At 36.9% G+C, this 20,597-nt stretch overlaps 1 protein-coding gene across 2 annotated transcripts in view; it reads right to left on the reverse strand.

Annotated features, from left to right (window-relative positions):
• Window positions 1–7,027: 7,027 nt before the first annotated feature.
• LOC141167168 (beta-1,3-galactosyltransferase 5-like) overlaps window positions 7,028–20,597 on the reverse strand; it is a 75,024-nt gene continuing 61,454 nt past the window's right edge. For both annotated transcript variants that reach the window (XM_073654570.1, XM_073654571.1), the window contains 2 exons: window positions 7,763–8,348; window positions 7,028–7,640 (listed from right to left, as the gene is read on the reverse strand). In XM_073654570.1, the coding sequence (XP_073510671.1) occupies window positions 7,183–7,640; window positions 7,763–8,345 (1,041 nt within the window). In that variant the 5' untranslated portion in view covers window positions 8,346–8,348 and the 3' untranslated portion in view covers window positions 7,028–7,182. The remainder of the gene's footprint in view (window positions 7,641–7,762; window positions 8,349–20,597) is intronic.

Genomic DNA, 20,597 nt, shown 5'->3' on the forward strand with positions numbered 1-20,597 from the left:
ATCTACTAGAGAGATAGAGAACACAGGAGGAGGAGGATTCACTAGAGAGATGGAAAACACAGGAGGAGGATGATCCATAAGAGAGATGGAGAACACAGGAGGAGGGTGATCCACTAGAGAGATGGAAAACACAGGAAGAGTGTGATCCACTAGAGAGGTGGAGAACAAAGAAGGATGATACACTAGAAAGGTGGAGAACACAGGAGAAGGAGGATACGCTAGAGAGGTGGATGATCCACTAGAGACGTGGAGAACACAGGAGGAGGATGATCCACTAGAGAGGTGGAGAACACAGGAGAAGGATGATACACTAGAGAGGTGGAGAACACAGGAGGAGTATGATACACTAGAGAGGGGAGAACACAGGAGAAGGATGATACACTAGAGAGGTGGAGAACATAGGAGGTGGATGATCCACTAGAGAGATGGAAAACACAGGAAGAGGATGAACCACTAGAGAGGTGGAGAACAAAGAAGGATGATACACTAGAAAGGTGGAGAACACAGGAGAAGGAGGATACACTAGAAAGGTGGATGATCCACTAGAGACGTGGAGAACACAGGAGGAGGATGATACACTAGAGAGGTGGAGAACATAGGAGGTGGATGATCCACTAGAGAGGTGGAGAACAAAGACAGATGATACACTAGAGAGGTGGAGAACACAGGGGGAGGATACACTAGAGAGATGGAGAACACAGGAGAAGGATGATCCACTAGAGAGGTGGAGAACACAGGAGAAGGATGATCCTCTAGAGAGGGGAGTAAACAGGAGAAGGATGATACACGAGAGAGATGGAGAACACAGTAGGAGGATGATCCACTAGAGAGGTGGAGAAAACAGAGGGAGGATACACTAGAGAGATAGAGAACACAGGAGAAGGATGATACACTAGAGAGTTGGAGAACACAGAAGGAGGAAGATACACTAGAGAGGTAGAAAACACAGGAGGAGTATGATACACTAGAGAGGGCGTACACAGTAAAACAATTATACACTACAGAGGTGGAGAACACAGGAGGAGTATGATACACTAGAGAGGTGGAGAACACAGGAGATGGATGATACACTAGAGAGGTAGAAAACACAGGAGGAGGATGATACACTAGAGAGGTAGAAAACACAGGAGGAGGATGATACACTAGAGAGGTGGAGAACACAGGAGGAGTATGATATACTAGAGAGGTAGAAAACACAGGAGAAGGATGATACACTAGAGAGGTGGAGAACACAGGAGGAGTATGATACACTAGAGAGGTAGAAAACACAGGAGGAGGATGATACACTAGAGAGGTAGAAAACACAGGAGGAGTATGATACACTAGAGAGGTAGAAAACACAGGAGGAGGATGATATACTAGAGAGGTGGAGAAAACAGAGGGAGGATACACTAGAGAGGTGGAGAACACAGGAGAAGGATGATACACTAGAGAGGTAGAAAACACAGGAGGAGTATGATACACTAGAGAGGGGAGAACACAGGAGATGGATGATACACTAGAGAGGTGGAGAACACAGGAGATGGATGATACACTAGAGAGGTGGAGAACACAGGAGTATGAGGAACGGTTACAGGATTTGGGAATGTTTAGCTTGCAAAAAAGAAGACTGAGAGGAGACTTAATAGCTGTCTACAAATATGTCAAGGGCTGTCACATTGTAGAAGGATCATCTTTATTCTCATTTGCACAAGGAAAGACTAGAAGCAATGGGATGAAACTGAATGGGAGGAGACACAGATTAGATATTAGAAAAAACTTTTTGACTGTGAGGTGATCAATGAGTGGAACAGGCAGCCACGAGAGGTGGTGAGTTCTCCTTCAATGGACGTCTTCAAACAGAGGCTGGACAGACATCTGTCTGGGATGATTTAGTGAATCCTCCTGCTTTGAGCAGTGGGTTGGACCAGATGAACCAGGAGGTCCCCTCCAACTCTACCATTCTATGATTCTATGATACACTAGAGAGGTAGAAAACACAGGAGGAGTATGATACACTAGAGAGGTGGAGAACACAGGAGGAGGATGATACACTAGAGAGGTGGAGAACACAGGAGAAGGATGATACACTAGAGGGGGAGAACGCAGGAGGAGGATGATACACTAGAGAGGTGGAGAACACAGGAGGAGGATGATACACTAGAGAGGTAGAAAACACAGGAGGAGGATGATACACTAGAAAGGTGGAGAACACAGGAGGAGGATGATACAGTACACTAGAAGGGGAGAACACAGGAGGAGTATGATACACTAGAGAGGTGGAGAACGCAGGAGGAGTATGATACACTAGAGAGGTGGACAACGCAGGAGGAGTATGATACACTAGAGAGGTGGAGAACACAGGAGAAGGATGATACACTAGAGAGGTGGAGAACACAGGAGGAGTATGATACACTAGAGAGGTGGAGAACACAGGAGGAGGATGATACAGTACACTAGAGGGGGAGAACACAGGAGGAGTATGATACACTAGAGGGGGAGAACACAGGAGGAGTATGATACACTAGAGAGGTAGAAAACACAGGAGGAGGATGATACACTAGAGAGGTGGAGAACACAGGAGGAGGATGATACAGTACACTAGAGGGGGAGAACACAGGAGGAGGATGATACACTAGAGAGGTGGAGAACACAGGAGAAGGATGATACACTAGAGAGGTGGAGAACACAGGAGGAGTATGATACACTAGAGAGGTGGAGAACACAGGAGGAGGATGATACACTAGAGAGGTAGAAAACACAGGAGGAGTATGATACACTAGAGAGGTAGAAAACACAGGAGGAGGATGATACACTAGAGAGGTGGAGAACACAGGAGGAGTATGATATACTAGAGAGGTAGAAAACACAGGAGGAGGATGATACACTAGAGAGGTAGAAAACACAGGAGGAGGATGATACACTAGAGAGGTAGAAAACACAGGAGGAGGATGATACACTAGAGAGGTAGAAAACACAGGAGGAGGATGATACACTAGAGAGGTGGAGAACACAGGAGGAGTATGATATACTAGAGAGGTAGAAAACACAGGAGGAGGATGATACACTAGAGAGGTGGAGAACACAGGAGGAGTATGATACACTAGAGAGGTAGAAAACACAGGAGGAGGATGATACACTAGAGAGGTGAAGAACACAGGAGGAGGATGATACACTAGAGAGGTGAAGAACACAGGAGGAGGATGATACACTAGAGAGGTGAAGAACACAGGAGGAGGATGATACACTAGAGAGGTGGAGAACACAGGAGGAGTATGATACACTAGAGAGGTAGAAAACACAGGAGGAGGATGATACACTAGAGAGGTGAAGAACACAGGAGGAGGATGATACACTAGAGAGGTGAAGAACACAGGAGGAGTATGATACACTAGAGAGGTAGAAAACACAGGAGGAGGATGATACACTAGAGAGGTAGAAAACACAGGAGGAGGATGATACACTAGAGAGGTGGAGAACACAGGAGGAGTATGATATACTAGAGAGGTAGAAAACACAGGAGGAGTATGATACACTAGAGAGGTAGAAAACACAGGAGGAGGATGATACACTAGAGAGGTAGAAAACACAGGAGGAGGATGATACACTAGAGAGGTGGAGAACACAGGAGGAGTATGATACACTAGAGAGGTAGAAAACACAGGAGGAGGATGATACACTAGAGAGGTGGAGAACACAGGAGGAGTATGATACACTAGAGAGGTGGAGAACACAGGAGGAGGATGATACACTAGAGAGGTGGAGAACACAGGAGGAGTATGATATACTAGAGAGGTAGAAAACACAGGAGGAGTATGATACACTAGAGAGGTAGAAAACACAGGAGGAGGATGATACACTAGAGAGGTGGAGAACACAGGAGGAGGATGATACACTAGAGAGGTGGAGAACACAGGAGGAGGATGATACACTAGAGAGGTGGAGAACACAGGAGGAGTATGATACACTAGAGAGGTGGAGAACACAGGAGGAGTATGGTACACTAGAGAGGTAGAAAACACAGGAGGAGGATGATACACTAGAGAGATGGAGAACACAGGAGGAGGATGATACACTAGAGAGGTGGAGAACACAGGAGGAGTATGATACACTAGAGAGGTAGAAAACACAGGAGGAGGATGATACACTAGAGAGGTGGAGAACACAGGAGGAGGATGATACACTAGAGAGGTGGAGAACACAGGAGGAGTATGATACACTAGAGAGGTGGAGAACACAGGAGGAGGATGATACACTAGAGAGGTGGAGAACACAGGAGGAGGATGATACACTAGAGAGGTGGAGAACACAGGAGGAGTATGATACACTAGAGAGGTGGAGAACACAGGAGGAGGATGATACACTAGAGAGGTGAAGAACACAGGAGGAGGATGATACACTAGAGAGGTGGAGAACACAGGAGGAGTATGATACACTAGAGAGGTGGAGAACACAGGAGGAGGATGATACACTAGAGAGGTGGAGAACACAGGAGGAGTATGATATACTAGAGAGGTAGAAAACACAGGAGGAGTATGATACACTAGAGAGGTAGAAAACACAGGAGGAGGATGATACACTAGAGAGGTGGAGAACACAGGAGGAGGATGATACACTAGAGAGGTGGAGAACACAGGAGGAGGATGATACACTAGAGAGGTGGAGAACACAGGAGGAGTATGATACACTAGAGAGGTGGAGAACACAGGAGGAGTATGGTACACTAGAGAGGTAGAAAACACAGGAGGAGGATGATACACTAGAGAGGTGGAGAACACAGGAGGAGGATGATACACTAGAGAGGTGGAGAACACAGGAGGAGTATGATACACTAGAGAGGTAGAAAACACAGGAGGAGTATGATACACTAGAGAGGTGGAGAACACAGGAGGAGGATGATACACTAGAGAGGTGGAGAACACAGGAGGAGTATGATACACTAGAGAGGTAGAAAACACAGGAGGAGGATGATACACTAGAGAGGTGGAGAACACAGGAGGAGGATGATACACTAGAGAGGTAGAAAACACAGGAGGAGTATGATATACTAGAGAGGTAGAAAACACAGGAGGAGGATGATACACTAGAGAGGTAGAAAACACAGGAGGAGTATGATACACTAGAGAGGTAGAAAACACAGGAGGAGTATGATACACTAGAGAGGTGGAGAACACAGGAGGAGGATGATATACTAGAGAGGTAGAAAACACAGGAGGAGGATGATATACTAGAGAGGTGGAGAACACAGGAGGAGGATGATACACTAGAGAGGTAGAAAACACAGGAGGAGGATGATACACTAGAGAGGTAGAGAACACAGGAGGAGGATGATACACTAGAGAGGTAGAAAACACAGGAGGAGTATGATACACTAGAGAGGTAGAAAACACAGGAGGAGGATGATACACTAGAGAGGTGAAGAACACAGGAGGAGTATGATACACTAGAGAAGTAGAAAACACAGGAGGAGGATGATATACTAGAGAGGTAGAAAACACAGGAGGAGGATGATATACTAGAGAGGTAGAAAACACAGGAGGAGTATGATATACTAGAGAGGTAGAAAACACAGGAGGAGTATGATACACTAGAGAGGTAGAAAACACAGGAGGAGGATGATATACTAGAGAGGTAGAAAACACAGGAGGAGTATGATACACTAGAGAGGTGAAGAACACAGGAGGAGGATGATACACTAGAGAGGTGAAGAACACAGGAGGAGTATGATACACTAGAGAGGTGGAGAACACAGGAGGAGTATGATACACTAGAGAGGTAGAAAACACAGGAGGAGGATGATATACTAGAGAGGTAGAAAACACAGGAGGAGTATGATACACTAGAGAGGTGAAGAACACAGGAGGAGGATGATACACTAGAGAGGTGGAGAACACAGGAGGAGGATGATACACTAGAGAGGTGAAGAACACAGGAGGAGGATGATACACTAGAGAGGTAGAAAACACAGGAGGAGGATGATATACTAGAGAGGTGGAGAACACAGGAGGAGTATGATATACTAGAGAGGTAGAAAACACAGGAGGAGTATGATACACTAGAGAGGTAGAAAACACAGGAGGAGGATGATACACTAGAGAGGTGAAGAACACAGGAGGAGTATGATACACTAGAGAAGTAGAAAACACAGGAGGAGGATGATATACTAGAGAGGTAGAAAACACAGGAGGAGGATGATACACTAGAGAGGTAGAAAACACAGGAGGAGTATGATATACTAGAGAGGTAGAAAACACAGGAGGAGGATGATACACTAGAGAGGTAGAAAGCACAGGAGGAGGATGATATACTAGAGAGGTAGAAAACACAGGAGGAGGATGATACACTAGAGAGGTGAAGAACACAGGAGGAGGATGATACACTAGAGAGGTGGAGAACACAGGAGGAGTATGATATACTAGAGAGGTAGAAAACACAGGAGGAGTATGATATACTAGAGAGGTAGAAAACACAGGAGGAGGATGATACACTAGAGAGGTAGAAAACACAGGAGGAGGATGATATACTAGAGAGGTAGAAAACACAGGAGGAGGATGATACACTAGAGAGGTAGAAAACACAGGAGGAGGATGATACACTAGAGAGGTGAAGAACACAGGAGGAGTATGATACACTAGAGAAGTAGAAAACACAGGAGGAGGATGATATACTAGAGAGGTAGAAAACACAGGAGGAGGATGATACACTAGAGAGGTAGAAAACACAGGAGGAGGATGATACACTAGAGAGGTAGAAAACACAGGAGGAGGATGATATACTAGAGAGGTGGAGAACACAGGAGGAGGATGATACACTAGAGAGGTAGAAAACACAGGAGGAGGATGATACACTAGAGAGGTGGAGAACACAGGAGGAGGATGATACACTAGAGAGGTGAAGAACACAGGAGGAGGATGATACACTAGAGAGGTGGAGAACACAGGAGGAGGATGATACACTAGAGAGGGGAGAACGCAGGAAGACTATCCACTAGAGAGGTGGAGAACACAGAAGGCTTCTACCTGAAATGAGCATGTACAGACTTCATGGGTATTAGAAAAATATAACCTTTATTAACACAGTTACACACAAATATTCTTCTGGCATCTATTGTACTTGTGCGGTGACCTCTTCCCCGCATTGAGCTCCTTTGCTCTTGTATGGAATGCTTCTCACCCTTTCTGGTCTTTGTCTCTCATCCTTCTTTTAAGTCTTCTGTTCTTTTTTCTTCTCACAGTCTTTTTCGTTCACCTGTCTCCATATCTCCACCAATCTGTCTGGGCTGATTCCATGCACAACCAGCACCTCCTTGTACCGGCAGACATTATACTTCAGCCCATAGACATGGAAACGAGGGTCGTGTCTGTAGGTCAAATTTGCTGCCAGAGCCAAGAAACCAAAATATACATCATCCAATGGGAAAACCGGCATCTTACAAGAGGCTTCATATAAACGAGGCACCGAGGCTCCTGAGAAGATGAAGCCTCCACCTGACACAAAGCCAGGATAGCGTTCCGAGGGGTAGAGAGACTCAGTGATTCTGTATTTGGTTTTACGCATGACGAGTGGGCGATGCTGATGGTAACCATGGACGAAATCTGGAGATCCAAAATCCCTAATAAGATCTAACACCAGATGTACGTTCACAAACACGTCATCGTCACCTGCCAGGGAAACACAAGACCATCCATGTTATATAAGGTCAGTGATATAAATGATAGGGTCAGAGATAATAATGTCACACAGGGGATTCCTATAAGTTGTAGGGTCACTGGCTGCTACCTACCCTTGAATATGTAATCCACTTCTGTGCTGTTGTGGTGCATCCACTCCAGGAAGCATCGTTCCTTTAGAGATAGGTTGTGATGTCCTTCGAGCATGTCCCACTGTAGGACGTCCCCATGGGTGTCGCTCTCCAATTTCACAGTCTCCATTTCCTCTGATATCTCCGTCCTCCCCAGCAGAAAGAGTCGTCTTACTTTGTAGCCCTTCAGTTCTTGTTCTTTGGCCCAGGTCTGTCGTAAAGCATTTCTCCTAATTCCAGCCCCTGGATGGGATTTTATGGCCATAATTAGGAGCAGTAAGTTGCTGGTATCGTATGGTGCCACCGCCGGACCGAGAATCACGGAACATTGGTACGTCTGCAGGTACGGGAACTCCGAATAAAAACTGGAGAGTTTCAAGTGATAATCATATTTCCCATCACTGAGGGTCTCTGATTGTCTGATCCCAAGATACATGGGGGTCTCTTGGGGCATCTCAAGACGACTTCTAGACATGGAGGGGTTTGACTGTTCAATCCATTTAAAAATCAGGAAGATCGTAATAGAGATAAGGCCGGAGTGGACCAAGAACTTACTCTTTTTCATGGCCTGATAAGAAAGAGCAAAAGGTTCAAGGATAAGTATGAAGAAACATCTATCAAATATAAAATTTCCCCTTTTTTACATGAATATAACTACTATAATACTGCCCCCTATGTACAAGAATATAACTACTGTAATACTGCCCCCTATGTACAAGAATATAATTACTATAATACTGCACCCTATGTACAAGAATATAACTCCTATAATACTGCCCATATGTACAAGAATATAACTACTATAATACTGCACCCTATGTACAAGAATATAACTACTATAATACTGTCCCCTATGTACAAGACTATAACTACTATAATACTGTCCCCTATGTACAAGAATATAACTACTATAATACTGCTCCCTATGTACAAGAATATAACTACTATAATACTGCTCCTATGTACAAGAATATAACTACTATAATACGGCTCCTATATACAAGAATAAAACTACTATAATACTGCTCCTATATAAAAGAATATAACTACTATAATACTGCCCTCTATGTACAAGAATATAACTACTACAATACTGTTCCCTATGTACAAGAATATAACTACTATAATACTGCTCTTATAAACAAGAATATAACTACTATAATACTGCCCCCTATGTACAAGAATATAACTGCTATAATACTGCCCCCTATGTACAAGAATATAACTGCTATAATACTGCCCCCTATGTACAAGAATATAACTACTATAATACTGCCCCCTATGTACAAGAATATAACTACTATAATACTGCTCCCTATGTACAAGAATAGAACTACTATAATACTGCTCCTATGTACAAGAATATAACTACTATAATACTGCCCCCTATGTACAAGAATATAACTACTATAATACTGCCCCTATGTACAAGAATATAACTACTATAATACTGCCCCCTATGTACAAGAATATAACTACTATAATACTGCTCCTATGTACAAGAATATAACTACTATAATACTGCTACTATATACAAGAATATAAGTACGATAATACTGCTCCTATATACAAGAATATAACTACTATAATACTGCCCTCTATGTACAAGAATATAACTACTATAATACTGTTCCCTATGTACAAGAATATAACTACTATAATACTGCCCCCTATGTACAAGAATATAACTACTATAATACTGCCCCCTATGTAGAAGAATATAACTACTATAATACTGCCCCCTATGTACAAGAATATAACTACCATAATACTGCCCCCTATGTACAAGAATATAACTACTATAATACTGCTCCCTATGTACAAGAATATAACTACTATAATACTGCCCCCTATGTACAAGAACATAACTACTATAATACTGTCCCCTATGTACAAGAATATAACTGCTATAATACTGCCCCCTATGTACAAGAATATAACTACTATAATGCTGCCCCCTATGTACAAGAAAATAACTGCTATAATACTGCCCCTATGTACAAGAATATAACTACTATAATACTGCTCCTATGTACAAGAATATAACTACTATAATACTGCTCCTATGTACAAGAATATAACTACTATAATACTGCTCCTATGTACAAGAATATAACTACTATAATACTGTCCCCTATGTACAAGAATATAACTGCTATAATACTGCCCCCTATGTACAAGAATATAACTACTATAATGCTGCCCGCTATGTACAAGAATATAACTACTATAATACTGCCCCTATGTACAAGAATATAACTACTATCATACTGCTCTTATATACAAGAATATAACTACTATAATTCTACTCCGTATGTACAAGAATATAACTACTATAATACTGCCCCCTATGTACAAAAATATAACTACTATAATACTGCTCCTATGTACAAGAATATAACTACTATAATACTGCCCCCTATGTACAAGAATATAACTACTATAATACTGCCCCCTATGTACAAGAATATAACTACTATAATACTGCCCCCTATGTACAAGAATATAACTACTATAATACTGCCTCCTATGTACAAGGATATAACTACTATAATACTGCCCCCTATGTACAAGAATATAACTACTATAATACTGCCCCCTATGTATAAGAATATAACTACTATAATACTGTCCCCTATGTACAAGAATATAACTACTATAATACTGCCCCCTATGTACAAGAATATAACTACTATAATACTGCTCCTCTGTAGAAGAATATAACTACTATAATACTGCTTCTATGTACAAGAATATAACTCCTATAATACTGCCCATATTTACAAGAATATAACTACTATAATACTGAACCCTATGTACAAGAATATAACTACTATAATACTGTCCCCTATGTACAAGAATATAACTACTATAATACTGCTCCTATGTACAAGAATATAACTACTATAATACTGTCCTCTATGTACAAGAATATAACTACTATAATACTGCTCCCTATGTACAAGAATATAACTACTATAATACTGCTCCTATGTACAAGAATATAACTACTATAATACGGCTCCTATATACAAGAATAAAACTACTATAATACTGCTCCTATATACAAGAATATAACTACTATAATACTGCCCTCTATGTACAAGAATATAACTACTATAATACTGTTCCCTATGTACAAGAATATAACTACTATAATACTGCTCTTATAAACAAGAATATAACTACTATAATACTGCCCCTATGTACAAGAATATAAGTACTATAATACTGCCCCCTATGTACAAGAATATAACTGCTATAATACTGCCCCCTATGTACAAGAATATAACTGCTATAATACTGCCCCCTATGTACAAGAGTAAAACTACTATAATACTGCCCCTTTGTACAAGAATATAACTACTATCATACTGCTCCTATATACAAGAATATAACTACTATACTACTGCCCCCTATGTGCAAGAATATAACTACTATAATACTACTCCTATATACAAGAATATAACTACTATAATACTGCCCCTATGTACAAGAATATAACTACTATAATACTGCCCCCTATGTACAAGAATATAACTGCTATAATACTGCCCCCTATGTACAAGAATATAACTACTATAATACTGCCCCCTATGTACAAGAATATAACTGCTATAATACTGCCCCTATGTACAAGAATATAACTACTATAATACTGCCCCTATGTACAAGAATATAACTACTATAATACTGCTCCTATGTACAAGAATATAACTACTATAATACTGCTCCTATGTACAAGAATATATCTACTATCATACTGCTCCTATATACAAGAATATAACTACTATAATTCTACTCCGTATGTACAAGAATATAACTACTATAATACTGCCCCCTATGTACAAGAATATAACTACTATAATACTGTCCCCTATGTACAAGAATATAACTACTATAATACTGCCCCCTATGTACAAAAATATAACTACTATAATACTGCTCCTATGTACAAGAATATAACTACTATAATACTGCTCCTATGTACAAGAATATAACTACTATAATACTGGCCCCTATGTACAAGAATATAACTACTATAATACTGCCCCCTATGTACAAGAATATAACTACTAAAATACTGCTCCTCTGTAGAAGAATATAACTACTATAATACTGGCCCCTATGTACAAGAATATAACTCCTATAATACTGCCCATATGTACAAGAATATAACTACTATAATACTGCACCTATGTGCAAGAATATAACTGCTATAATACTGCCCCTATGTACAGGAATATAACTACTATAATACTGCTTCTAAGTACAAGAATATAACTCCTATAATACTGCCCATATGTACAAGAATATAACTACTATAATACTGCACCTATGTGCAAGAATATAACTACTATAATACTGCACCTATGTGCAAGAATATAACTACTATAATATTGCCCCTATGTACAGGAATATAACTACTATAATACTGCCCCCTATGTACAAGAATATAACTACTGTAATACTGCCCCCTATGTACAAGAATGTAACTACTATAATACTGCCCCTATGTACAAGAATATAACTACTATAACACTGCCCCTATGTACAAGAATATAACTACTATAATACTGCCCCTATGTACAGGAATATAACTACTATAATACTGCCCCCTATGTACAAGAATATACCTACTGTAATACTGCCCCCTATGTACAAGAATGTAACTACTATAATACTGCCCCCTATGTACAAGAATATAACTACTATAACACTGCCCCTATGTACAAGAATATAACTACTATAATACTGCCCCTATGTACAGGAATATAACTACTATAATACTGCCCCCTATGTACAAGAATATAACTACTATAATACAGCCCCTATGTACAAGAATATAACTACTATAATACGGCCCCTATGTACAAGAATGTAACTACTATAATACTGCCTATATGTACAAGTATATAACTAATATAATACTGCCCCCTATGTACAAGAATATAACTACTATAATACTGCTCCTGTGTACAAGAATATAACTACTATAATACAACCCCATATGTACAAGAATATAACTACTATAATACTGCTCCTATATACAAGAATATAACTACTATAATAATGCTCCGATGTACAAGAATATAATTACTATGATACTATTCCTATGTACAAGAATATTACTACTATAATACTGCTCCGATGTACAAGAATATAGCTACTATAATACTGCCCCCTATGTACAAGAGTATAACTACTATAATACTGCTCCTTTGTAAAGAATATAACTACTATAATACTGCCCCTATGTACAAGAATATAACTACTATAATACTGCCCCTATGTATAAGAATATAACTACTATAATACTGCTCCTATGTACAAGAATATAACTATTATAATACTGCCTCTATGTACAAGAATATAACTAGAATAATACTGCCCCTATTTACAGGAATATAACTACTATAATACTGCCCCTATGTACAAGAATATAACTACTATAATACTGCCCTCTATGTACAAGAATATAACTACTATAATACTGCTCCTATGTACAAGAATATAACTATTATAATACTGCCTCTATGTACAAGAATATAAGTACTATAATACTGCCCCTATTTACAGAAATATAACTACTATAATACTGCCCCTATGTACAAGAATATAACTACTATAATACTGCCCTCTATGTACAAGAATATAACTACTATAATACTGCCCCTATGTACAAGAATATAACTACTATAATACTGCCCCTATATACAAGAATATAACTACTATAATACTGCTCCCTATGTACAAGAATATAACTACTATAATACTGCTCCTATGTACAAGAATATAACTACTATAATACTGCCCCCTATGTACAAGAATATAACTACTATAATACTGCTCCTATATACAAGAATATAACTACTATAATACTGCCCTGTATGTACAAGAATATAACTACTATAATACTGTTACCTATGTACAAGAATATAACTACTATAATACTGCTGCTATGTACAAGAATATAACTACTATAATACTGCCCTCTATGTACAAGAATATAACTACTATAATACTGCTCCTATATACAAGAATATAACTACTATAATACTGCCTCTATGTACAAGAATATAACTACTATAATACTGCCCATATGTACAAGAATATAGCTACTATAATTCTGCTCCTATGTACAAGAATATAACTACTATAATACTGCCCCCTATGTACAAGAATATAACTACTATAATACTGCTCCTATATACAAGAATATAACTACTATAACACTGCCCTCTATGTACAAGAATATAACTACTATAATACTGCCCCCTATGTACCAGAATATAACTACTATAATACTGCTGCTATGTACAAGAATATAACTACTATAATACTGCCCTCTATGTACAAGAATATAACTACTATAATACTGCTCCTATATACAAGAATATAACTACTATAATACTGCTCCTATGTACAAGAATATAACTACTATAATACTGCTCCTATGTACAAGAATATAACTACTATAATACTGCTCCCTATGTACAAGAATATAACTACTATAATACTGCTCCCTATGTACAAGAATATAACTACTATAATACTGCTGCTATGTACAAGAATATAACTACTATAATACTGCCCTCTATGTGCAAGAATATAACTACTATAATACTGCCCCTGTGTACAAGAATATAACTGCTATAATACTGCCCCCTATGTACAAGAATATAACTACTATAATGCTGCCCCCTATGTACAAGAATATAACTGCTATAATACTGCCCCCAATGTACAAGAATATAACTACTATAATACGGCCCCTATGTACAAGAATATAACTACTATCATAATGCTCCCATATACAAGAATATAACTACTATAATTCTACTCCGTATGTACAAGAATATAACAACTATAATACTGCCCCCTATGTACAAAAATATAACTACTATAATACTGCTCCTATGTACAAGAATATAACTACTATAATACTGCTCCTATGTACAAGAATATAACTACTATAATACTGCCCTCTATGTACAAGAATATAACTACTATAATACTGGCCCCTATGTACAAGAATATAACTACTATAATACTGGCCCCTATGTACAAAAATATAACTACTATAATACTGCTCCTATGTACAAGAATATAACTACTATAATACTGCTCCTATGTACAAGAATATAACTACTATAATACTGGCCCCTATGTACAAGAATATAACTACTATATTACTGCTCCTATGTACAAGAATATAACTACTATAATACTGCTCCTATGTACAAGAATATAACTGCTATAATACTGCTCCCTATGTACAAGAATATAACTACTATAATACTGCCCCTATGTACAAGAATATAACTACTATAATACTGCTCCCTATGTACAAGAATATAACTTATATAATACTGCTCCTTTGTAAAGAATATAACTACTATAATACTGCCTCCTATGTACAAGAATATAACTACTATAATACTGCACCCTATGTTCAAGAATATAAGTACTATAATACTGTCCCCTATGTACAAGACTATAACTACTATAATACTGTCCCCTATGTACAAGAATATAACTACGATAATACTGCTCCCTATGTACAAGAATATAACTACTATAATACTGCTCCTATGTACAAGAATATAACTACTATAATACTGCTACTATATATAAGAATATAAGTACTATAATACTGCTCCTATATACAAGAATATAACTACTATAATACTGCCCTCTATGTACAAGAATATAACTACTATAATACTGTTCCCTATGTACAAGAATATAACTACTATAATACTGCCCCCTATGTACAAGAATATAACTGCTATAATCCTGCCCCCTATGTACAAGAATATAACTACTATAATGCTGCCCCCTATGTACAGGAATATAACTGCTATAATACTGCCCCCTATGTACAAGAATATAACTACTATAATACTGCCCCTATGTACAAGAATATAACTACTATAATACTGCTCTTATATACAAGAATATAACTACTATAATTCTACTCCGTATGTACAAGAATATAACTACTATAATACTGCCCCCTATGTACAAAAATATAACTGCTATAATACTGCTCCTATGTACAAGAATATAACTACTATAATACTGCTACTATGTACAAGAATATAACTACTATAATACTGGCCCCTATGTACAAGAATATAACTACTATAATACTGCCCCCTATGTACAAGAATATAAATACTATAATACTGCTCCTCTGTAGAAGAATATAACTACTATAATACTGCTTCTATGTACAAGAATATAACTCCTATAATACTGCCCATATGTACAAGAATATAACTACTATAATACTGTACCTTATGTACAAGAATATAACTACTATAATACTGTCCCCTATGTACAAGAATATAACTACTATAATACTGCTCCCTATGTACAAGAATATAACTACTATAATACTGCTCCTATGTACAAGAATATAACTACTATAACACGGCTCCTATATACAAGAATAAAACTACTATAATACTGCTCCTATATACAAGAATATAACTACTATAATACTGCCCTCTATGTACAAGAATATAACTACTATAATACTGTTCCCTATGTACAAGAATGTAACTACTATAATACTGCCCCCTATGTACAAGAATATAACTACTATAATACTGCCCCTATGTACAAGAATATAAATACTATAATACTGCCCCTATGTACAGGAATATAACTACTATAATACTGCCCCCTATGTACAAGAATATAACTACTATAATACAGCCCCTATGTACAAGAATATAACTACTATAATACGGCCCCTATGTACAAGAATGTAACTACTATAATACTGCCTATATTTACAAGTATATAACTAATATAATACTGCCCTCTATGTACAAGAATATAACTACTATAATGCTGCTCCTGTGTACAAGAATATAACTACTATAATACAGCCCCATATGTACAAGAATATAACTACTATAATACTGCTCCTATATACAAGAATATAACTACTATAATACTGCTCCGATGTACAAGAATATAATTACTATAATACTACTCCTATGTACAAGAATATTACTACTATAATACTGCTCCTTTGTAAAGAATATAACTACTATAATACTGCCCCCTATGTACAAGAATATAACTACTATAATACTGCCCTCTATGTACAAGAATATAACTACTATAATACTGCCCCCTATGTACAAGAATATAACTACTATAATACTGCCCCTATGTACAAGAATATAACTACTATCATACTGCTCCTATATACAAGAATATAACTACTATAATACTGCCCCTATGTGCAAGAATATAACTACTATAAAACTGCTCCTATATACAAGAATATAACTACTATAATACTGCCCCTATGTACAAGAATATAACTACTATAATACTGCCCCCTATGTACAAGAATATAACTGCTATAATACTGCCCCCTATGTACAAGAATATAACTACTATAATACTGCCCCCTATGTACAAGAATATAACTGCTATAATACTGCCCCTATGTACAAGAATATAACTACTATAATACTGCACCTATGTACAAGAATATAACTACTATAATACTGCTCCCCTATGTACAAGATTATAACTACTATAATACTGCTCCTATGTACAAGAATATAACTACTATAATACTGCTCCTATGTACAAGAATATAACTACTATAATACTGCTCCTATGTACAGGAATATAACTACTATAATTCTACTCCGTATGTACAAGAATATAACTACTATAATACTGCCCCCTATGTACAAAAATATAACTACTATAATACTGCTCCTATGTACAAGAATATAACTACTATAATACTGCTCCTATGTACAAGAATATAACTACTATAATACTGCTCCTATGTACAAGAATATAACTACTATAATACTGTCCCCTATGTACAAGAATATAACTGCTATAATACTGCCCCCTATGTACAAGAATATAACTACTATAATGCTGCCCGCTATGTACAAGAATATAACTACTATAATGCTGCCCCCTATGTACAAGAAAATAACTGCTATAATACTGCCCCTATGTACAAGAATATAACTACTATAATACTGCTCCTATGTACAAGAATATAACTACTATAATACTGCTCCTATGTACAAGAATATAACTACTATAATACTGCTCCTATGTACAAGAATATAACTACTATAATACTGTCCCCTATGTACAAGAATATAACTGCTATAATACTGCCCCCTATGTACAAGAATATAACTACTATAATGCTGCCCGCTATGTACAAGAATATAACTACTATAATACTGCCCCTATGTACAAGAATATAACTACTATCATACTGCTCTTATATACAAGAATATAACTACTATAATTCTACTCCGTATGTACAAGAATATAACTACTATAATACTGCCCCCTATGTACAAAAATATAACTACTATAATACTGCTCCTATGTACAAGAATATAACTACTATAATACTGCCCCCTATGTACAAGAATATAACTACTATAATACTGCCCCCTATGTACAAGAATATAACTACTATAATACTGCCCCCTATGTACAAGAATATAACTACTATAATACTGCCTCCTATGTACAAGGATATAACTACTATAATACTGCCCCCTATGTACAAGAATATAACTACTATAATACTGCCCCCTATGTATAAGAATATAACTACTATAATACTGTCCCCTATGTACAAGAATATAACTACTATAATACTGCCCCCTATGTACAAGAATATAACTACTATAATACTGCTCCTCTGTAGAAGAATATAACTACTATAATACTGCTTCTATGTACAAGAATATAACTCCTATAATACTGCCCATATTTACAAGAATATAACTACTATAATACTGAACCCTATGTACAAGAATATAACTACTATAATACTGTCCCCTATGTACAAGAATATAACTACTATAATACTGCTCCTATGTACAAGAATATAACTACTATAATACTGTCCTCTATGTACAAGAATATAACTACTATAATACTGCTCCCTATGTACAAGAATATAACTACTATAATACTGCTCCTATGTACAAGAATATAACTACTATAATACGGCTCCTATATACAAGAATAAAACTACTATAATACTGCTCCTATATACAAGAATATAACTACTATAATACTGCCCTCTATGTACAAGAATATAACTACTATAATACTGTTCCCTATGTACAAGAATATAACTACTATAATACTGCTCTTATAAACAAGAATATAACTACTATAATACTGCCCCTATGTACAAGAATATAAGTACTATAATACTGCCCCCTATGTACAAGAATATAACTGCTATAATACTGCCCCCTATGTACAAGAATATAACTGCTATAATACTGCCCCCTATGTACAAGAGTAAAACTACTATAATACTGCCCCTTTGTACAAGAATATAACTACTATCATACTGCTCCTATATACAAGAATATAACTACTATACTACTGCCCCCTATGTGCAAGAATATAACTACTATAATACTACTCCTATATACAAGAATATAACTACTAGAATACTGCCCCTATGTACAAGAATATAACTACTATAATACTGCCCCCTATGTACAAGAATATAACTGCTATAATACTGCCCCCTATGTACAAGAATATAACTACTATAATACTGCCCCCTATGTACAAGAATATAACTGCTATAATACTGCCCCTATGTACAAGAATATAACTACTATAATACTGCCCCTATGTACAAGAATATAACTACTATAATACTGCTCCTATGTACAAGAATATAACTACTATAATACTGCTCCTATGTACAAGAATATAACTACTATCATACTGCTCCTATATACAAGAATATAACTACTATAATTCTACTCCGTATGTACAAGAATATAACTACTATAATACTGCCCCCTATGTACAAGAATATAACTACTATAATACTGTCCCCTATGTACAAGAATATAACTACTATAATACTGCCCCCTATGTACAAAAATATAACTACTATATTACTGCTCCTATGTACAAGAATATAACTACTATAATACTGCTCCTATGTACAAGAATATAACTACTATAATACTGGCCCCTATGTACAAGAATATAACTACTATAATACTGCCCCCTATGTACAAGAATATAACTACTAAAATACTGCTCCTCTGTAGAAGAATATAACTACTATAATACTGCTTCTATGTACAAGAATATAACTCCTATAATACTGCCCATATGTACAAGAATATAACTACTATAATACTGCACCTATGTGCAAGAATATAACTGCTATAATACTGCCCCTATGTACAGGAATATAACTACTATAATACTGCTTCTAAGTACAAGAATATAACTCCTATAATACTGCCCATATGTACAAGAATATAACTACTATAATACTGCACCTATGTGCAAGAATATAACTACTATAATACTGCACCTATGTGCAAGAATATAACTACTATAATATTGCCCCTATGTACAGGAATATAACTACTATAATACTGCCCCCTATGTACAAGAATATAACTACTGTAATACTGCCCCCTATGTACAAGAATGTAACTACTATAATACTGCCCCTATGTACAAGAATATAACTACTATAACACTGCCCCTATGTACAAGAATATAACTACTATAATACTGCCCCTATGTACAGGAATATAACTACTATAATACTGCCCCCTATGTACAAGAATATACCTACTGTAATACTGCCCCCTATGTACAAGAATGTAACTACTATAATACTGCCCCCTATGTACAAGAATATAACTACTATAACACTGCCCCATGTACAAGAATATAACTACTATAATACTGCCCCTATGTACAGGAATATAACTACTATAATACTGCCCCCTATGTACAA

The sequence above is a fragment of the Phyllobates terribilis genome, unplaced genomic scaffold, assembly GCF_046119375.1.
Source record: "Phyllobates terribilis strain yellow unplaced genomic scaffold, ASM4611937v1 Scaffold_11__3_contigs__length_659146591, whole genome shotgun sequence".
NCBI lineage: Eukaryota > Metazoa > Chordata > Amphibia > Anura > Dendrobatidae > Phyllobates > Phyllobates terribilis.